The following is a 22,510-nucleotide window of genomic DNA, read 5'->3' as shown; positions in this document are numbered from 1 at the left end:
CACAAAGTATACATAATTACATATAATGCGTAATTAAGAAATGTGTCATCCCACTTTATTAGTAAGCAGTTAAGTCCTTGTATTAATCATACTAAATCGAAACTTATACTACATAAAATTGAATGTAAAAAGAAGAATAAAGTTTTAACATAAATATAAGGGCAAATAACGCCAAAATCCCTATAGTTTTCCTGAATTCGCATTTTTTCCTCGACCTTTAAATTTCTTGTTAAAATCCTTGAACTTAATTTCGATTCTCATTTTTCCCATAAAATTGATCGGCAATTTAACTAATGCTGACATGGCTGTCAGAAAGCCACATAGGATTAAGTTTTCGACGAAGCAAACGGCATAGTTTAAGTTATAACGTGAAACGACGTAGTATTATGTCTATTTAGGGAATTAAAAGAAATCCAATCGAAAAATTGAGGGCAAAATTGAATTCATTCTCAAATTAGGGTTCTTGAGAAAAAAACACCAAATCCATGTCTTCGTCTTCATCATTCCGCCGGAACTTCGCCTTCCACCACTGCCACCGCCGTCTGTTACCACTGCTCTCTCCGACCTCAAATATCTCTGCCATCGCCCTTCGATCCCTCCTAACACCAATCCACGCCGAAACCTCCAGCGCCGCAGCTACCTTCGTCCCCTGCCCTTTCAACCCTAACTACCGCCTCCCACTTTCGATTATCTCCTCTCCTCTCTCTCTACCCCACACGTTCCACTACCTCCTCACTCGCAGCTCTTCCTCATCCACCACTGCCGCCCCACCGACTCTCCCCTCTGATTCGTCCGAGCTAACCATTTCTCTTGAGAATTATGTTGCCTATAATGCCCCCGCCAATAGTTTCTTCTACCAGAATTGCCCCGGCCCTGTCACACCTTCTGCTCCACCACCTTCATCATTCAATTTACCTAGGGTTTTATACACCGAGTATGCCGATTTCAATAAAAGAACCTCGGCCGGAAGCTGTGATTCTGACGGCGATGACAGAGAAGGAGTAAGAAGGGACTGTTCGTGTATAAAACGACGACGTTTTGGTCATAATTTAATGACTCAACACAAGCTTGCCATATAGGTGACATGTTAGTGCAATTAGTTGCCGGAAAATGTCATTAAGGGAAAAACGAGAATCGGAATTAAGTTCAAGGATTTTAACAAGAAATTTAAAGGTCAAAGGAAAAATGCGAATTCGGGGAAACTATAGGGATTTTGACGCTATTTACCCTAAATATAAACACATAAACTCAGTTTAACAGATAAAATCTGAAAACCCACCTTAAAAAGAAAAGAAAATGAAGAGACCTACATATATAAAGAGATGTTTAAAATGCCCATCTCTTATGTTTTTTTTGAAAAATGCCCTCTCTTACTATACAAAGCAATCCATGCCCTAATTGTGTGAACCACCGAAAATGCCCTTTGAATGTGATGGTTGTGCATTGTTTTCCACAAAAGGTCTTACACATCTATGACAAAAGTTGTTAAAGTGTAAGAAAAATATCAATGTCATGTATTAAAGATTGAAATCGGTCAAATAAGTGTTGGAAAAAGTGAAAGACTGAAATAAAAAATAATATTTATTTATTTTTGAATTAAAATCGAAGGTTTTAGAAGTAAATCGTAGGCTAATTAATCAATGGAAAATAAATACTAAAAAATAACACAATCGATATTAGCACTCAAAACACACATTGGAACAAAAAAAATGTGTCCGACCGGGAAAAACAAGTGTCCGACCGGACACAAGGTTTCACCGGATGGACACTTTTTTTTCCGGTCGGACAGATTTTTTTTGGTTCCATTGTGTGTTTTGAGTGCTAATATCGATTGTGTTAATTTTTTGTATTTATATTCCATTGATTAATTAGCCTTCAATTAGTGGACATATATATATATATTTTTTAAAACTGATGATAAACGACAAATATGATGTGAAATAGCCTTGTCATTAAAGTATTCATGTCAAACACTCTAATTTCATTGAAATTCACGTGAAATGAAGGAATCTTTGTTTATATATGAGATTTAGACGGACACACTCCATTGCAAAGTGAAAAAATACTCAAACTCAATAGAAATTATAATATTTTCCAAGTGGTGAAGCTATTATTTGTGAATTCTCTCATCCGAACGTTTAAAGGTATGTGATTTTACGTTTGAAATGTAATTTAAGTTGGTTATTGTTTATTTTCAATGTTTTGTTTGATCCTATATGCTTATGTGAATTATTAGCATATTATAGCATACTTTATGATTTAAAGCTACGTTTGAAGGAAATACATGTGAATTAGAGCACATTCTATCATGTTTTAAAGTATTAATTAGTAATTATTACTTACATTTTAGTTATATAAATATATATTGCTACATAACTCATGTTAATATGCTCGAAAATCATGTGTCCGCCCGGACAAGTGTCCTTGAAAATGTGTCCGGCCGTGTGTCATTACATATTATGTAATACACGACCAGACACATTTCCTCGGAAACTTCCCCGGACGGACAGATGTTTTTCGAATGTATTAACATGTTATATGTTGTATTTTTATATTTTATTCCCTTTACATCATATATTTATTTATTTATTATTTTTTCTGTAGATGAATGAATATGGGAGATACTTTGTGGTTAATTATGGAGGTGCCTTCAATGGTTATGAGTACATCGGCGGCTCTTCTAAGAGTTTGCATATTTTCGGAGACACAATGGCTACTACGTTGTACATGATAAATCACCTGATGTTGGAGAATTCATTGAGCACTAATTACAGCTTGTATTATTTGACGAAAGGATTAAATGGCAGGGTATACAATAAAAATCTTATTGCCGATGACAATGATTTGCTTCAGTTGTTGGTGTCCCAGCCATATTTTCCTGAGATTTATGTTGTCGAAGACGAGTATAGTGGAGGAGTGTATGTTCCTTCGTTCGACCTCCCTCAATCTTCCGCATATGGAGGTGAATCTAGTGCAATATTCGAAGGTGGGGATGGATTGGAATGAATCGAAAGATATGCTTATTTAGACCTATCAGCCGGAGATTCACCGGCGCAAGAAATTGTTGAACCGTTGGTCACTTGGGGTAATCATCAGTCAACGGGTTGGCCTTCATGGGATGAGCCAAATCCGTACGATTACGATCACCTAACAACTGATCGCTGTTGGGGTCCAGCTAATGATCAATATACAGACGAGCCTCAGTTTGTGGAGAATGCTGGTAATGTAGATGAAGATTATGTTCCATTGTCTGAAGCCGAGACTGATACAAGCGCCTCTGAAGACTTGTCGGAGCTAGAGAACGTGAGAAGGGCGGGGATTGAATATGCAGGTTGGCAGAATTTGCAGATCGATGACGATGATGACGAACAGGTTCCTGGAGCAGATGAACTAACTAATTGGTTAGTTCCGGTTATCCCGTTGGACGCTGCAGCGGCACTTGTGGATATTGAAGATTATCAGCTACTAGCTCGGGAGTTGTCAAAGAATTCTTATTTCAATAGCAAAGATGATCTGATCGTTGCAATCGGTCTGTGGAACATGAAGCAGGGCAAGGAATTTTCTGTCACCAAATCAGACAGCAGACGAATTTACTTCAAATGCAAGCATTCAGATACTTGCCCCTTCAAGCTCAATGCATCGTCTCAAGATGGATCCATTTGGGGAGTGTATAAGTTCACCAATGAGCACTCATGCGACGGTGATCTAGGGCGTGTAGCGCGAATAAAGGCCCCCGCAAAAGTCGTTGCAGCATATTTAGCACAGAAAATACATGACGATTGTGAGATCTTGAAGCCGAGGCCATCCAGCTGGAGCTGCGACGTGAGTTTGGCGTACAGATCAAGTACGATGTTGCATTGCGAGCCCGTAATCGAGCGACTGAGATGGTTTATGGTCGACATGATCAGTCCTTCGAGATGCTGCCTAAGTACTTATACATGTTGAGACAATCCAATCCCGGTTCGATGGTGGAGTGGAAAGTTGACACTGATGGCCGATTCAAACACTTATTTGTTGCTCTTGCAACTTCGGCTAGTGGTTTCATGTTCAGCTTACGGCCAGTGATTGTCGTCGACGGCATACACTTGAAGGGCAAGAATAGGGGTATTTTGTTTGTTGCAGTGACGAAGGACGGCAACAAGAGTTTATTCCCACTCGCGAATGGTGTTGGCCCGAAAGAGAACGATGAATCGTGGATGTATTTCATGTCGCACATTCGACGTGTTTATGGCCAAGCCAATCCACTTTTGATTGTCTCTGATCAACATATCTCCATTGCCAATGCTATCAGGAATGAGTTACCAAATGCCACCCACGGCCTATGCTACTACCATTTGCAAAATAACTTGAAGCATTACGGTAAGGCAGTGGTAGAGGTGTATCGACAAGCTGCATTTGCGTACGAGAAATCTGACTTCACTAGGGCTATGAACGCCCTAAAGGTTATGAAGAGAGCCGCGTACGATAAACTAATGGGGATTGGGCCAGAAAAGTGAGCTCGTTCGATGTGTCCTATGCCTGTGTGACGCTACAGTTTTATGACATCAAATGCTGCTGAAGCTTTTAATGCCAGATTGTTGTGGGCAAGAAGACTTCCTATCTGCTCAATGTTAGAGACAATCAGACTTGTTATTGAGAAATGGTTCAGCGAGCGACTAAGGGCTGCACAACAAAACGAGGAAGTCTTGACTGCTGAGGCCGGTAAAAGGGTAGCTATTAAAGTCCAAAAAAGTCGTCGATACACTGCACAAAGGTTGAGTGGCCGGAAGTATAAGGTGCAAACTGCTGACAGAAGCTTTAAGGTGGATCTGGAGAAGAAAAAATGCGAATGTCGAGCATTTCAGCTAGACCAACTGCCCTGTTCTCATTCAATCGCTGCAATAAGGTACGAGCATTATTTCTAAGGCGGGTTCATTGAAATGTAAATATGTTCTAATGTTCGTTATATTGATTATTGTCGGAGGTTGTTTTTATAGTGAGGCAGGTGATACGATCGCGGAGTATGTAGACTCTTACTACACGAATGAATTTCTTATCGATACTTACTCTGGCGAAGTTAATAATCTCCTGCCGAGATATCAGTGGTTGGTTCCTGAGTACATCGCTGAGAGTGTTGTATTACCTCTGATTGTAAAAGGTCAATCGGGGCGCCCAAAAGAAGGTAGACATCGAGGTGGTGGTGAAGGCAGCAACACACAAGCAAATGAGTCTTCTAGTATCAGGCGTCGTAAACCAAAGAAGTGCAGCATCTGCCATGAAGAAGGACACAGCAAGATAACGTGCGCTGGCAGGGCGACTGAGCCCAGGGAGTAGTGGTTTGTATTTGTGTGTTGTAACAGGTAATGTTATTGATTGAATTATCTTATTCTTCGATAAGCTGAAATAATTAACTGGAAATAAAGTTCGCTAAATAACCAAATAAACCACACATGAATATAACAAAATACAACACTATGTAAAACCAAGTCTAGTGAATCGGGCCTTCGCAGTTTCACACAATCCAAATATAGATCTAGCAATCTTGCTCCTATATGCCCTCACGTTTCTATTACCCCACTCAATGGATGGAGAGCCAGATATCAGTCGTTCAGCATGCATGCAGATGAGAGGCCCGCAGCTGACAGCGTCCTGCTGCTGAAACTGAACCTCCGGTGGAGCAAACTCCGCCGTCATAAGTGGCCACTTCTCCTTTGCCACTGTCGAATCAATAGATGTGTGGTCTAGCCACATCGACAACTGAAGGACACGCGGCAACAATCTCAGAATAGGTAGTAGTTCACCAACTCGAGCACTTTGGTGTTGAACACTAAGATTGTGGAATACTGGGTCATACACCTCGCAAACGGCTTCGCCCAACCGAATCCGACATAGGAGAAAATGGTGGCCAACTATGACTGGCATGAGAACCTATGACAAACCACAATGAATTGATTTGAAACTCTGATAAATCACAAATGATTAATGACAAATAATTGTTTAATATATCTTTAATCATTACCTGTGTGGCATTCATCCATCCGGCCTGACCAGGAGCAAGTTCATGGCCCGGAAGTGCTTTTCCTCGTACAGCGGAGATCCAGTCTATCTCAGGCTCTCAACCATCAGCTATTCCTGTATGCGTCAATACATGCCACTCCCCGGGTGAAAACTCACTTCCTGCCCACTTCACCAATAAAGGTTCCCACTCTTTCTTGAGGTATATCTACAGATCAAATAAGTAATTAATAATTTATATCCGCACCAATGAAAGCATATAAATAATGAAAGTTTACTTACAAACCAATCCGTGTCTACTATGACTGTGTTATTCATATTTATGTCATCAAGTAAATCCCCAGAATCTCTAAGTCTATGTCTCAAGGTCAAAAAATACAAGTCAACATCCTGCAACAAAGTTAAAATCAGAAAGTTAGTAGAAAATAATTTAACAAAGTTAAAATCAATAGATTATTTACCCCAGTTGTGAATTCCTGTCTGACATTCTCCACCCGCGCGAAGTCGTCGTACACCTGCACACCACCACTGGCCCTGACATACACCTCACCACCCTTACCAGCTCGATAATTAGCCACCCACTTCTCATAAGTGTCATTGCAGTGTTGTGTCACTGGACGTGGCTCTGGGCTATTAACCCAAGGCGATCTCCGAAAGTTAGACGGACGTCTCACCCTCCGGCTGCGACGCGGTGGCTGCTCTGCCTGTGGCTCAGGCTCCTCCGTCTGAGCCGGCCCTGCAGAACTAGACTGTCCCCACTCATATGGTGCAACAGAAGTGAGCGGCTCAGCAAAGTATATCGGCTGCTCTGTCCTATACTCCGGTCGCAGGAATGGGGAAGAGGCATGAGGGTAGACATAGGTCGACCAGTCAAGATTCTGTGTAGCCGGTGTGTAGTCGCTCTGACCCTGTATAATGGCCTGCCACTGCTCGTTATAATCCCGGGTCTCTGCTGGGCGAGAATCATAATCTGAAGGGCGTGGATCATAATGCTGGGTCTCTGGATGGCGTGGTTCCTCATCGCGGGGGTCGTCGTCGCAGGGACGTGAAACGCTTGGCCCTGAAGCGTCGGGCCCTGAAGCACTGGGATCGGCTCTGTTCTTTGGAGGAGACCGTCGCTAGTAATCATCAGGGGAGTCAGACCCTCGAAAATGTTTGCTCTTGCCCCTATCCTTTTTTGCCCTTGCCCTTCAGTTTATCCATGAATTTGCCGAAGAACTTCATCTCCTGACGGATCATCTTCGTCACCCATTTACGGTCCACCTCACCCTCGCTGGGACTGGATACAGGCCGAGATCCGCTCGACGATGAAGAAGTATGCGGCACTGGGCGCTTTCCCGGATCTACTGAATGACGAGCCGGCTCATGGGGTCGAGCATCCCTCACAAGGCCCTGAACACTCTGACTGCGAGTCATACGAGGTTGTCTAGGTACATCCTCCTCGTCCCCGCGCTCCTCCACAACACGGGCTCTGGTGTGCTGTGGAAATTGGACACCCCGAGCTAATGGGTTATCGGGGGATTTAAAGCTCACCGAGAGTTCGCCCGGTGTCAGCGCTGATATGAAGTAGTTACTCGCCAGATCGTGCTCATCGGGGTCCAGACCCAGGACACCACCCTAGAAAGCAACATAGATAATATCTTAGAACATAAGTAAAACCAGTAACGGTGAAACACTAAATCTGAAATAACTGATTACCTGTCCCTCAAATAGATCTCGCAAACCGTGAAGCCGGGGCTTACCCCTGAAATTCCATCTCAAACATCGAGGGTGCGCTGTCGCATCACCACTAGATGCTGCCACCATCTGTCTGAAGCCCGGGACGCGCTCCAATGCCCAGACATATAAAGCCCACGAAGGACCGTAGAAGTGATACTTCTCGCCGGTTCCTATCTCTGTCGTATAATGGCATAACATCTTATATGAATACGCACCCCAGGGGAATCTATCAAATGCATCCAGATCATCCACCAACACCCAAAGCCACGGCTGTACCCGCGTATCCAACCCAAGAACAATGGTGTGAGCCACACACACGAGGACAACACGAAGGTACAGGCTCCCATCCTCATCATCCACTCGACGATCCAAATTGCACACACGTTTAATGAGCGCCTGTATGGTCATGGTTCGCCCACCGCAGAATCGTCGGTATGCCTCCACGCGACTGCAGTCGTGCTGTAATGTCGCATCGAACATCGTTGGACCGAAATTGAGCCCAGTCACTAATGCGTAGTCCGTGGGGGAAAATCTGACTCGTGCTCCGCACAGAAAGAAGCACATCTCATCGTCTTCTGACACAATCTGCCTCGATACAATCTGGTGCAATGCTCTATTGCTGTTCATGCTAGGTCTCCAATCAGTGAATTGCCCAAAACATGATGCTCTAAATATTCCCAATAACCCTTCATTGCACTCATTGCCGACCAAAATTAAAGTGCGCAGCAGCTCCGGAAAAGAAGAATCCCTATAGTATGTGCTGATAGTAACCTCCGTCTGGTCAATAGTGTCGGGACGAAGATATGGGACATTCGCCTATTCATTTACAAAATGAAAACCACATTAAATTCAGTAGAATATTAAAAAATAATACAAATAGAAAAATACATAAAATATCTGACACATCTTTTTTATTCAGTTTTTCATGTTTGATACACGATTTAATAGTTACAAGTTAGAAAAAAAACAAATTATATATCTAAAATGCCTAATTCGAAAATCATCTAGATCAAAATGCACAAACTAACATCTCATGTATATAATATCATAAAGCAATACTAATTCTCGATGAGTTTAATATGCACAGTCACTATATAGGCATAGAATATTTTATTTTATTCAATTTCATAAAATAAACAAAAAAACTGCAATTTAATTAATATCAAGCAATAATAATTTAATAATTAATAATTAAACAATTACAATTAAATTAAATTCAGTAAAATAGTAATAATTAATATAAATATACAGATAGATTAAATAAAGTATTTTATGCCTATATAACAACTGTCCGGCCGGTGAAGTGCCCGGAAAAATGTGTCCGGCCGGGTACATTTCAGATAGAAATTGTACCGGCCTGACACATTATTCCGGGCATATTACTGGCCGGATAGTTGCTCTATAGGCATAAAATACTTTATTTTATTCAATTGCACAAAAAAAAAAAAACATAAAAAATGCAATGTAATACCCAGCAAAACAAAGCAATAATAATTCAATAATTATTACTTAAACAATATAATCAAATTAAATTCAGTAAATTACTAATAATTAATATAAAGATACAACTAATTTAAATGGAATATATCATGCCTTAATAGAATCTGTCCGGCCGGTGAAGTTTCCGGAAAAATGTGTCCGGCCGGTATGTTTCATTTAAACAATGTACTCGGCCGGACAGATTTATCCGGCCACTTCTCCGGCCGGACAGATTCTTTTTTAGCATAAAATATTCTATTCTATTCAATTTCGTGAAAATTAAAAATTAAAACCTGTGAAGAAGATGCCATGGATGATGAAGCAAGCTTGTGTCCGACCGTGGAGTGCTTCAAGTTTGTTCCCACTCTCGGTTATATCGGTGAGTAAAAAAAAGGAGGAAGGTAAATATATAAATAGATAAGATATATGGACAAAAAAAAAGGATTGAAGATTTTTTATGTCTATCAAAAGAGAATCAAATTTTTTACAAATATTTTCTCAAGATACCAATACAATAATACAAGCCTTGGGAAGATTTTTTTTGTCCTTTATGTATCGGCTTCTTGCCTAATTGTTTTGGTAACATGCATGATTTTTTTGGGTAACAAGCATGATTTAATTGGGACTTGAGTATATATATATATATATATATATATATATATATATATATATATATATATATATTAAATTTAAAGATATGGATTGACACGATATATATAGTGTTATATACTATATATCAACATTCAAGAATAACACAATATATATATATACAAATAATTTCAAAGAATATATGTATTGAAATTAAGATATTAAAGGGAAAAAAAATAAAAAATTTAAGATAGATACACATGCATATATATTATTAGCTTCTTGACAGATTTTTTTTTTTTTTTTTTACGAAATTGAATAAAATATAATATTTTATGCCTAATTAATATCTGTCCGGCCGGTAATTTTCAAGAAAAAATGTGTCCGGCCGGGTCATTGTTTACCTGAAATGTACCCGGTCGGACACATTTTTCCGGCCACTTCACCGGCCGGACAGATGCTATAACGACATAAAATTTTATATTTTATCTATTTGTATCTTTATAATCCCTCCGTCCATGAAAAAACTTCCTAGGAGGGAGTGGCACGGGTTTTAATAAAATGTTGTATAGTGTATTGAGAGTGGAGAAAAAGTTGTAAAGTGTATTGGGAATTGTGAAAAAGTATTAATAATTTATTGTGTTGTTTTAATTAATGTTATTTGAGTGGTGAGAATTGTCTTAAAAGGGGAGTATTTTTTAAGTGGTGGGGTATTGTCCCAAAATAGGAAAAAGTAGGAAGTTCTTTCGTGGACATCCCGAAATAGAAAAATAGGAAGTTCTTTCGTGGACGGAGGGAGTATTAATTTTTACTATTTTGCTGAATTTAATTTAATTATATTGTTTAAGTGTTAATTAGTGTCCGGTCGTTTTTTCAATTTAAAGATATGAATATATATATATATATATATATATATATATATATATATATAGCGTAAAAAAAATTATTGTATGCACTCAAAACCATGAATTCGGTCAACATCACAAATTATTGTAAAAAAATGCATTGAAAGTGATGAGTGTGTACGAGTGTGTAAGAAGTGTGAAATGATTATATTTGATGTTGACCCAATTAAGGGTAATTTAGTCTTTTAGGGCATAGATTGCTTTCTATGATAAGGGAGGACATTTTTCAAAATACACATAAGGAATGGGGCATTTTTGCCCATTAACACTTTGTAATTTGTTGGTTGTTAAGAAGATATTATTATGTTAATCAAACATGTGAATTGTCTGATTTTGAAAGTCAATATAAAATTATACTATTAACTACCACAAGTCCACAATCAACACGTGATTTAACTAATCATTAAAAAATAGTAGGCAAATTATTTCTTGAAAAAGAAAATCAACCTGTAATTATTTGAAACACGTGAGTATAATCCAATTATTTTGGGTTGAAAGATGAAGAAGTTCTGCATAATTTGAAAACCATGATATATTTGCGAAATGCATCAAACTCCACACGCACACACAGTAGTTAAAATACTAAAAATAATGTAGTTTTATGAGGTGGTTTTTGAGTTTGAGTATATAATAAAAACACATCTTTTTACTAGAATAATAAATAAAATGAAAATTAAAGGCATTGATAGCGAAAGTGGTGAGTGTGGACTGTGGAGTATGGAGATGGAGGAAGGCATGGGCGTGGTGTGGAATGTGGATCATGTGGCCGGAAAAGGGCCACCCATCATACTCCGGAAAGTCAAGAAGCAGACGACAATCGCTCCACATTTGTCTCATTTCGTCTATTTTCTTCTTACATGTCGTGTCGTTATATCAATTCACAACCTTTCCTTTCCTACTGTTTCCATTATATTCTTCACGTTCTCTTTATTTTTTATTCCCCTCGTGCTTAAATGCCCACAACTCCACGTGTTTTCTATTATTTTTTTATTTAATTTTTAATTTCATCTACGTTAAACATAGTTTAATTTTGCCCTTCACACCTCACACTCACACCCCCTATACAACTTACAAGCATGCCTTGAAATAAAAACATGTCTTGAAATGCATTTTTAAATATTTGATTGTATATAAAGATCTACAGCTAACTCATCACTTTATTAAATAAATTCATGATCTTGAGTTCGAATTTCAAAAATAGCAAAAATTATTTTTAAAATTCAGATATTTACTAGCAAGTTCTTACATATTCTACATATAATTTATATATTTTAGTCGGTTCGTATTTTTTATTTTAAGATGAGTTTTTAGCCCAGTCTTTCCATATATATATATGAATAATTCTTCACATTCTAATTTTGCACATAAAGTACTCTTAAAAACTTTAAAATGTAGCGTGATAATTACTGAACTTTCATTCTGATTTTACATACAAAATTTTAAAAGTAGTGTCGAGTAATTATCGAACGACTGATTTAATATACATGATTCTGACCATTTCCTACTGATAGGGTTAGCCGAATAATCTGATTTTGCATAATTTCGAATAGTGGTTGCAATGTATAATCATATACGTTGTTTAATTCTCTCATCAATTATGCTACACCAATTATTGAACTTGCTATGCCAGTATTAAATTTGCCAGAAGTATCGATTAATATCAAAATTAGAATATGATGAAAAATTAATAATTATAATGATATATACCTTTTAAAGTGTGTATTAAAAAATACATTAGATCAAAATTCAATAATTATCATACTATTTTTTAAAATCTATATGCAAATTTAGAATTTAATGAAAGTTGAATATTATACGTACAATTAACCGTAAATATTATACTACGATTTGGTCATCTGTTTACATAAAATGTTACGCAATATCTAATAGACTACATAAAATTATAATGAAAAATGAAATAATCAATGGACATTTAATGATTATATTGATAAGAGGATTTTTTTTCTGTAGTCATCTTGAAATCAAATAAGATTGGACCAATGACTATACTCCGGAGAAACATATTTTCTTTTTCCCCTATTATTAGAATTGCTTGTTATAAATAATACTATCATGATCCACAATATCGTTTCTATTTTTGTCATTTGATTTGTTTATAGTATCATTTTCACTAATAATAAAATCCATAAAACTGCATTCACAATAATAATGGAACTCAAATTCCACTCGTGGACGGAGGAAGTATATATAATATTTTATATATATATATATCTAAACTTTATTTGAATCACTCGTACAAATTAACAATATTAAATAAAGAAATTTAAAGGCCGCGTCACAGAGAACTCGAATCCAAGACTTTTGGCCTTAATTAGACATTAATCTGTTACGTGTGAATTCAAATAATCGATATTTTTGTATATTAGTATAACAGTAAAAAAAATACAGTTTTAAAGAGAAAATTCTAAACGTGGGCATAATTCACAGTATTATATTATCGGCCAGTGTCACATGACATTTAGATTTTTGCCAACGTTGCTCTATTTTTCTACTACACAGATACTATACATGTAGTTTATATATATATATAGATATGTGTGCCTCTCTCCATCTTCATGCATAATCAATATTAAAAAAAACCTCTCTTTAATTAAAACTCTCACAATTCTTCCCATATGTCTCATTAATCCGAATGCACAAAAATGGATCTTGCGCGCCACGAACATCCAAGTTCAGCTCGTTCGCCGCTTCAAATCGCGACATCACCGGCTCCGGCGGGCAAGAAGCGAGCCGGGCGGAAGGTGGTGAACGAGACGCGCCACCCCGTCTACAGAGGAGTGCGGCGGAAGAACGGCGGCAAATGGGTGTGCGAGGTCCGCGACAAGAAATCGAGAATATGGCTGGGGACCTTCCCCACCCCGGAGACGGCGGCCGTTGCCCACGACGTGGCGGCCCTGGCGCTGCACGGCGACCGCACGCCGCTCAACTTCCCGGCCGCCGCCGCGCAGCTCCCCCGCCCCCGGTCGGGCTCCCACCACGATATCCAACGGGCGGCCTCTGAGGCCGCCCGGGACTTCTGCACCGTGTGGACGTCCTCATCATCTAGGCATGTCTCACAAGAGACAAAAATAATAATAAATTCGTCGGATACAAATTTGCCCGCCAAAAAGGATGATTCCGCGGAACGTAGTTCTGCGGAATCATTAGACGATTGTTGGTCGTGCGATCAAAGCCCGACGGGCGGATTCATGGACGAGGAGGCGGTGTTTAACATGCCGACGTTGCTAGATAGCATGGCGGAGGGGATGCTTCTCACTCCTTTAGCTATGAAGAAAGGGTTCAATTGGAGCCAATATGAGGTGGATGATGATGATGCCAATGCCATGGACTTGAGTTTGTGGGTCGACTAGCTACATAGGTTTAGGGTAATTAAATTTGTCCAATATTATCGAGGATTTGCAATTTCTTATATATATGACTTTTAAAACGTTGCAATTTATCACACAAGCCTTTCACTCTTTGGCAATTACAATATTAATTTTCAAAAAAATAATGATTATTTAACATAGATTAATTATTATGCTTAAGAAAGGACATACTTTATATATATGAAGGTCAGTATATATATCAACACCATTATACACAAGAGGACATTTAATTAGTTGGTATATCTGCTAATAATGCAAGGCATACGAGAACAAGAAATATGCATGTATGAGACATACCATGCATCAACCAATATTAATCGATCATTTTTTTCTTAAATTTTATTCAATAATACATTAAATGTTCGGAAAGTGTCAATTTTCATATTATATGTTGAATGACAAAGCTTGTCGTACAAAAGTAATATGTTCATATACGTGAATTATCTAATATTAATAACTCGTATACATGTATGTCAATGAGGTCTATCTCAAGGGACAAATGTGAAGCATTCAAAGATTTTTTTTTTCTTCTGTGAAAGATCTTAGGTTCAATCCCGCCTTCGTGCGATTAATTTTCCCACATTTATGTGAACAGTGGTCCTGTCTGTGTTCGGTCCCGCACGTGTGCAGTTATTTTTCCACATTTGTGTGGTGTAGAGGTTCCGTCTGCGTGCAAATGACTTATTTGATTATATAATAGATATCTTTTGTAATTCTAAAAAATAACTCGCGTTGGCGCACCCCATGACTCGTGCTGGGGTTGATGCGTGGTGTCAATGTGGTGGGAGAGAAAAGGCGGGAACGTGCTAGCACACACGTTAAAAAAAATAAAAAATTCAAAATCTAACTTTTTTTTATTTTTTACTTTTTAATCTGATTGTTCTCAAACGGCTCTTTTCCTTTTATTTTTATTTTTTAAATTTCATTTATCCTCTATAAATATCACTTTTTCTCCACTTCATTTTTTACATCCTACACAACAATTCTATCTTCTTACCTCACTTTTTCATCTTATTCTTTTAAATTTAGTTCAAAAAATGGATCGCCAATTCAACAACTACATGAAGAATTACACTCAAGGCTCGAGTGTTCTTATTTCTTCTCCGACGATGGGGTTTGTGCCATTCTTGCAGCCTCGAATATCTTTTTCTCGGAATATCTTTTCCTCGGGCTGGGCTCTCTTCCAACCACGGCGAACCGAACTCGTGCCATTGAAGACGATGTCGTCAAAGTGCCGAAGAGTAAAAATGTAATGTTTAATTTTTATTTTAATTAATGTAATGTTTAATTTTTATTTTAATGAAATGTTGAATTTTAAAATAGAAGAATAAAAATAGAAAAAAATAAAAATGGATATTATAGAACCTCTTTATATATAGAGTCAATGCACTGGAGAGTCCCTTTTATAGAGCCTCCCACTGGGGATGCTGTTAAAGCAGTGACCATGCAAAATCCCTTGAGGAAGCGTTTACTTTGCATGATAGATTTATACTTCCTCCATCCACGAGATATTATTTCCACATTGTGGACGACACGAGTTTTAAGAAAATGATGGATAATAATTGATAATAATGACTATTAATTAGTGTGAGTGGAGTTTGGATTCCACTATAAATGTGTAGAGGGAAATAAAGTGTCATGTGAACTCTGCTATAAATGGAAATGAAAATGATATTGTGGACGAATCAAAATGATAAAAGTGGAAACGATATCGTGGACGGAGGGATACGATATATGATAGAATATTTTTATTCTGAAAAGTAGAATTTCTGTAATCTCACTCTTTTAATGAGATATGAATCAATTAAAATTAATTTAAATGAATTTAACTGGGGAAATAGGTATGATTAGTTTTAGGCAACAATTAATTAAAACAACACAGATAATATTTTATCATAAACTCCGCCTCAAAAACCCAAACACAAAAAAATGTTTTATTATAAAGTCGAAAATCCGCGAGTGGAGTATAATTTTCTAAGTATTTGAAGATATCAAAATTTGTATGTGGACCTGAAAAAAGTTCTTGACTTTTTAAATATCGGCAAGTCTAAATCAGACCACATTTCTTTCTGTCTATATTTAGATTGTTTGATAGCATCTTCGTTTCCACATCTTTTCATGGGTAGTTTCTACTCATATATTTGTGAACACTGTTAATGCGTATTGTTTCATAACGACGGTAGGTTTAAATGAGTTCAGATTTCAAGAATATATTATGAATTTATTATGATTTTACTGTAATTATTGTGAATTAAAAAAAGATTATTTTTGTCACCTCTAATATTCAAATTTTGAATTATGAATTTATTCATTAAAGTGATAAATCCAACTTAACCTTTGAAGTTAAGTGAATAATAATAGAGAAATATTAAAATAATCATTTTACTTAGGTAAAAGTTAATTATAACCATAAAAATAAAAATATATCAATTATGAACACTCTTACCAAAATATCCTTTTGTTATTTTATTTTAGTATTTACTAATAATTTAAAATTTAAATTTTATTTTAAAAGAATTTGAAATCTAACAAACATAAAGGAAAAACAACCCTCAAATTTCGATTTTCTTCCCACTTCTCCGACGGTCGGACCCCAGCCCAATCCCATTCCTTTCCGACCAGCTTGTGCCGCCAGACAAACGTGTGTCGCCGAGTTTTTGCCAGTACCATCGCTACCCAACAACTCTTCTGGATATCCCTGGTATGGAGCCCAAGAAGTGAAACCTTAAACTGATAAACTTATTTCCCTTTGACGCTGACGCCGACGCCGAATCTTCGACAAGGCCAAAATCCCACCACCTTACAATGTCAACGATTAGCTAAAGGGGATGGTGGTTGGGGGATAGTCACGGGAATGAAGGTAATTGACAAAGAAAGTGGGGGAGAGGAGGTGGGGGGGGGGGGGGGGGATAGCGAGGGGATGAAGGAATTTGCAGAGAATAATGGTGGATTGGTGGGGATGAAGGTAACTAACCGTGGTGGAGATGAAGGTACCGGGGGTGGGAATTGATCCATCGTCAAAGTTGGGGATGATTTCTTTTTATTTTTTAGTTTTCTTATATTTTTATTCATTATTTATTTTTACTATAATTTTATAAAGGATAAATTAGTCTATTTACACAAAATATGATTACAATTAATATATTTTTATTTTTATGGTTATTATTAACCTTTTACTAAGTAAAGTGGTTATTTATAGCTATTAACACATAATAATATGTACCATAATAGTGAAGAAACTCGGAATAAATAATTGTTTCATTTCTGACAAGCCAACTTCAATCTCTAACTTATCTAATTCTGCATGATCCAATACTTTACTGCACAACCTCTTGAAAAATGAACACAAGTCTGACACAACTTTCACCAGTTTAGTTTTCTCTCGAGAATGCATAGAGACTTTACACGTTATTGGCAATATATCTTGCATTAGAATGTGAGCATCATGACTCTTAAGGTTTGACAATTTCTTTTCCTTCAAATTCACTCCTCTTGAAATGTTTGATGCATATCCGTCTGGGACTTCGAGGAATTTGATCTTTTCACTGCCAGACATATTGAAACACGCATCACGTACATATGTATTTTTGTTCAAATAATCTCTAAGATGAAGATTAGGGTCGTATTCCCATTTCCATAATGTCCTTCCGGGCTCTCTCATCGTCTTTAGTCCAATATTCAGCAAAGTTCCAAGAAGATTGTCACATACGTTTTTCTCAATATGCTATACTTCTAGATTATATATGCCTTAGAAGGTTATGTTCCCAATATGGTAAATCAAAGAAAATACTATTCTTCTTCCAAAGTTGTTCTTCCACATTGGCATCTTCTTCAGTAAAGTCATCTGGATAATAAAAAATATTATTAATCGAAGTGGCTTTGTTATCTCTAATCCTTTTTCTTGAAGACTTAGATGATTTACCATATTGAAATATGGTACCCCTAACTTGTTGCAGAATCTGTGATCTACTTGGTGATTTTGGTGGCCTTCTAAACTCTTGAGTGCCATCAAATGAATCTTTTTGATATCGATAAGGGTGAGAGTCCTCCAACCACGTTCGATGACCCATATAACTGAACGTTTTACCATGTATTAACCAAATAGAACATGTAGAGTCTGTACAGACAAGACAAGCAACATGCCCCTTTGTACTCCATCCAGACACCGTGGCGTAGGCTAGAAAGTCATTGATAGTCCACATCAATGTAGCTTGAAGTTTGAAAGTTTCATTGACAAATGCATCAAATGTATCTACCCAATGCCATAATTGTCTCAACTCATATATCAATGGCTGCAGAAAAATGTCTATATCATTGCCTGGACTTTTCTCTCTTGGAATGATCATTAATAAAATAAAAGAAGTTTGTTTCGTGTAGAACCAAGGTGGCAGATTATATGGTATTAGTAACATTGGCCAAGTGCTAGATTTGTACTTATTGTTCTAAAAGGATTAAATCCATCACTTGCGAGCGCCAATCTAACACTGCGAGGATCCGCAGCAAACTCGGGGTGGAGCTGATCAAATATTTTCCACGCTTCACCATCTGTCGGATGCCTTAACAAACCATCTGTTGTACGACCGGTCTTATGCCATCTCATATCTTTAGCTGCTTTTGTTAAAGCATAAATTCTTTTGAGCCTAGAAATCAAAGGAAAATAACGCAATACCTTTGCTGCCTTTTTCTTTATATGTGTGTTGGGTTGTTCATCTAATTCATGTGTCTTTTTATCCTTATCTCTATCTTTCTCTTCAGTTTTCCACCTAGAAGAGCCACACACATGGCAAGTTTCCTGGTCAACCCTCTCCTTCCAGTAAAGCATACAATCATTAGGGAAAGTGTGAATTTTCCCATATCGAAGTCCCAAATCATTACACAATTTCTTAGCTTCATATACAAAAGTTGGTAAGAAGGTCAAAAATGGAAATACACCATTCAAAAACTCCAGCAACATAGTGAAACTCTTGTTGGAGAGTCCTCCCATGCATTTGATGTGAATAAGGGTAAAGTTGAAGTATAGTTGTGAGTACTTGCAATTAGGATACAATTCTTTATCACATTCTGCTAGTATTTTCTGATATCGTGAGACGTCAACACCACACAAATTATTTTCAAGGAGAAATATTAGCATGAAGACCTTCGATATTCTCAAGGGCTTGACCCTCACTAAACTCACCAATTTCACGGTTTGAATATGCCCCTAAATCAATTCCTAATGCAACATGTATCATATCCCTAATTGTGTCACTCTTACTTGGGACATCTCTCTGAACAGTAATTGTTTGAGACACTAGTTTTCTTATGTAAGAAGTGTCATATTCCGACGATACATGTTCTCCGTGAAAATTCCAAGAAGTATATCTCGAAATAAAAACCATTGAATAATATGTGATGAACTTTTTCAATTGAAAACCTTTTGCCATTACAACATTTCAAGCAGGGGCAAAGTATAGTTTCTTGACCTTCCATGGCAAATTGTATAAATGACTCACATCCACTCATATAAATATCACTAACCCTCGGCGCATTTATCCAAGTCTTGTCCGTTGTTAGGTCCTGAGGGTCTCGAATAGGTGTATGGGGGGGGGGGGAATACACCTATAGGCTATTTTTAGATCAATCTACCGACCTCAATCAGAGGGATCTCAGTCAGAGATCAAAATGAAACTTTTCATGCAAACAAAGACGCCTGTTTTACTGAAATCAGTTTTGACCAAACAGGGTTGACGACTGATACTGAAAGCTCTTCAGTAGAGAGTTATCAGTTAAGTTGCTGGAACTTAACTGATGCAAGTAAGGGCTTCAGTCGTGTTTGCTAAAACAGAGATGATAACACTCTTCCTGACTATCGAAAGATAGATCAGTCAGACTGATATCATACGCAGCGGAAATTAAACTTAGTTTCGAAATAGCCTCGGTGGAGCAAGTTGTTGGTTATGGTTTCTCTTTGCAGTTAGTCAGTGTTCAGTTTTATCAATTGAAATAACACAAGTAAGAATGTAAAACTGAAAGCTGTAAACAACACAGAGACTTTTACGTGGTTCGGAAAAACCCTTTCGTACATCCACGGTTGGTTGATCAGACCAACAATCCACTCCGCAAGTGCTTAACAGGTGCACTGCAAACCAAACTGTGTGCTTGCCGGGTGCACACAACCGTACACTGAAGAAAACCCTTCTCCAGTACCCGCGCTTCACTCGCGTAGGATTTCCCTTGCTTAACACAACCCGTGCTAAGACTCTCAGAGTCAGAAAACCCTTCTGACCTCCGAATCACTCAAAACACTCTTATGGGGGGGAGGTTTGAACGAGTGCCAACTATACTTACAAAGAACAAGTTCTTTGAAGCAAGTTTGACCTTTGGCTTCTGGGTAAACAGATATATGGCTAGGGTATAAGAGAATGTATGTAATCAGTAGTGACTGATTTTGGCTTTGGAATTCTCTTCTTCGATTCAAGCTTTTGTGAGTTTAAGCTTAAGGCTGAGTAGCAATTTCGGCAGAGCTTCAGCTTATTTTGTTGAATCGGTGAAGGTTGAAGTGATCCTCGAGCGCTATTTGTAGGAGAACTCTTGAATAGATCCGTTGGCGTAAATCATCCTCAAGATTTCTTCCGTTGGAGAGCAATTCGAATTTGGGCTGAGGCTTTAATCTTCGAGGTTCCTTGTCTGGGTGGAAACGGCTCTCTTTGATGGACAAGAGATGTGACGTCTCTGAAAAGTAACCACCAGATAGGAATGACCTCTGCAGAGATAAGATCCTGAGATCTCTGCATTTAATGCGGCTGTACTTTGTGAGTATGTGGCTTCCTCTGAACGTTGGAAGATCAGTCCTAGGAGGAATGTTCAACTGATACTTGACTTTAGTATCAGTCCTTTGTGCGCATTAAGTAATCAGTCTTCAACTGATTCTTCAACTGATACTTCAGTTGGTATCTGCAGTCTTCAGTCCTTCATTCTTCAGTCTTCAGTCTTCGACACCGCAGACTAAACTAGAAACGAACTCTAACACTTGAGTTCAAAACAATTCTAGTCTATTACAATTAAGTCCTATGATTTTTGGTATCATCAAAACAAGGGTTAGGATATTCCACAAGGTTCCCAACATCCGTTTCAAAACTAACAAGCTAAAAGCAAAGAAACTGTACAATTTCTAGCTTAATTTTGTAGAACTATAAATCAACAAGAAATTCATATATGTGGAGGATGAATCCAACAATCACGGAAGCGATGTCGGCAACGTCTGAATCGATGGGCACTAGCAACCTGAAACCACTAGCAACGTTAGAGCCCTCCGAAGAGCACCGGTGGGGGTGTCGATGGAAGGGCCTCCGACGCTCAAGTCAGTAAACAATTGTAATAAAAATCGTATTGAAAGCAATTGAAAGTAAATGAAATAGTGAATAGGATCGATTTAGTAGACGGAGTTGAAGGCGATTGAGCAATGAGCGAGGGCCGTTGGGTCGTCCCCGTTGATCTGATCACCGAAAAACCTAAGGCTGGGAGCGTGGAGACAGAATAATGCTCTGGCGAATGTGTTAGAATGAGAATGATCGTAAATATCAGTCTGAGTGTTAATGACGGCGTCCCCCTCCATTGTGTTAATGAAGTAGTATATATAGGTATAGGCCTGACGACTAGGGTTTTGCTGGCACGTCCCCTTAAACCCTGGTCGTTCTGATATTTGGGGGATCGTATCCCTGACCTCGTTCCTTTCTTTCTCTCCAAGTCGCTGCCCTTCTAGGGTTTGTTGGAATATTCTTTGAAACCCTAGCGGCTCCGAATTTTTAGGAAATGATCTTCCGTGACTTTCGTTTGACCTAGTCACCCACGTTTGACTAGGTTTTCGTAAGCGTATAATTCCGTTTGTTTGCTTTCGTGTTGAGGTGTTTACTATGGTGCCGCTGCCAGGGCGGAGGGGTCACGCCTCTGCCCGAGCAGAGAGATCATGCCGCTGTTAGAGCAGAGGGGTCGCTTCTCTGCCAGAGTAGAGGAATCGTTGATTTCTCTAGCGAGGACTTCGCTGATTCCTCTGACGAGGCGCCAGAGGAATCGCGGCGAGCAGGGAAGTCGCCCCGAGCAGAGAATTCGCTGATCTCTCTGGCGAGGGTTTCGCTGACTCCTCTGGCGAGGACTTCGCTGATTCCTCTGGCGAGGCGCCAGAGGAATCGCGGCGAGCAGGGAAGTCGCCCCGAGTAGAGAATTCGCTGATCTCTCTGGCGAGGGCTTCGCTGACTCCTCTGGCGAGGACTTCGCTGATTCCTCTGGCGAGGCGCCAGAGGAATCGCGGCGAGCAGGGAAGTCACCCCGAGCAGAGAATTCACTGATCCCTCTGGCGAGGGTTTCGCTGACTCCTCTGGCGAGGACTTCGCTGATTCCTTTGGCGAGGCGCCAGAGGAATCGCGGCGAGCAGGGAAGTCGCCCCGAGCAGAGAATTCG

At 38.6% G+C, this 22,510-nt stretch overlaps 4 protein-coding genes across 4 annotated transcripts in view; 3 read left to right on the top strand and 1 right to left on the bottom strand.

Moving 5' to 3' along the window:
- The window catches only part of LOC131020541 (uncharacterized), a 1,142,091-nt gene that overhangs the window by 955,913 nt on the left and 163,668 nt on the right, over positions 1 to 22,510 (top strand). The gene's annotated exons all lie outside the window — the stretch shown is intronic.
- Positions 4,128 to 5,363, top strand: LOC131020690 (uncharacterized). Its single transcript, XM_057949679.1, has 2 exons — positions 4,128 to 4,885; positions 4,977 to 5,363. The coding sequence occupies exons 1-2, from the start codon at positions 4,539 to 4,541 to the stop codon at positions 5,311 to 5,313; spliced, it is 684 nt and encodes a 227-aa protein (XP_057805662.1). The 5' UTR covers positions 4,128 to 4,538; the 3' UTR covers positions 5,314 to 5,363.
- Positions 7,162 to 8,361, bottom strand: LOC131006386 (uncharacterized). Its single transcript, XM_057933560.1, has 2 exons — positions 7,693 to 8,361; positions 7,162 to 7,611 (listed from the first exon to the last, which is right to left on the bottom strand). Exons 1-2 carry the CDS (start codon positions 8,338 to 8,340, stop codon positions 7,162 to 7,164), a joined length of 1,098 nt encoding a protein of 365 aa, XP_057789543.1. The 5' UTR covers positions 8,341 to 8,361.
- Positions 13,246 to 14,135, top strand: LOC131020675 (ethylene-responsive transcription factor ERF024-like). The gene has a single exon (XM_057949653.1). The coding sequence runs from the start codon at positions 13,349 to 13,351 to the stop codon at positions 14,054 to 14,056; it is 708 nt and encodes a 235-aa protein (XP_057805636.1). The 5' UTR covers positions 13,246 to 13,348; the 3' UTR covers positions 14,057 to 14,135.

This window comes from Salvia miltiorrhiza, chromosome 1 (genome assembly GCF_028751815.1).
Source record: "Salvia miltiorrhiza cultivar Shanhuang (shh) chromosome 1, IMPLAD_Smil_shh, whole genome shotgun sequence".
In the NCBI taxonomy this organism is placed as follows: domain Eukaryota; kingdom Viridiplantae; phylum Streptophyta; class Magnoliopsida; order Lamiales; family Lamiaceae; genus Salvia; species Salvia miltiorrhiza.
Note: the sequence above shows the minus strand (reverse complement) of the source record. Positions and strands in the feature narration are given on the sequence as shown.

What these genes read in the sequence shown, in the direction of transcription:
- LOC131020690 (XM_057949679.1), top strand. Translation starts at nt 4,539, where the DNA reads ATGACATCAAATGCTGCTGAAGCTTTTAATGCCAGATTGTTGTGGGCA. An exon ending in CATTCAATCGCTGCAATAAG is followed by an intron (nt 4,886 to 4,976) that starts GTACGAGCATTA and finishes TTGTTTTTATAG; the next exon opens with TGAGGCAGGTGATACGATCG.
- LOC131006386 (XM_057933560.1), bottom strand. Translation starts at nt 8,340, where the DNA reads ATGAACAGCAATAGAGCATTGCACCAGATTGTATCGAGGCAGATTGTG. An exon ending in GAGATCTATTTGAGGGACAG is followed by an intron (nt 7,612 to 7,692) that starts GTAATCAGTTAT and finishes GTTGCTTTCTAG; the next exon opens with GGTGGTGTCCTGGGTCTGGA.
- LOC131020675 (XM_057949653.1), top strand. Translation starts at nt 13,349, where the DNA reads ATGGATCTTGCGCGCCACGAACATCCAAGTTCAGCTCGTTCGCCGCTT.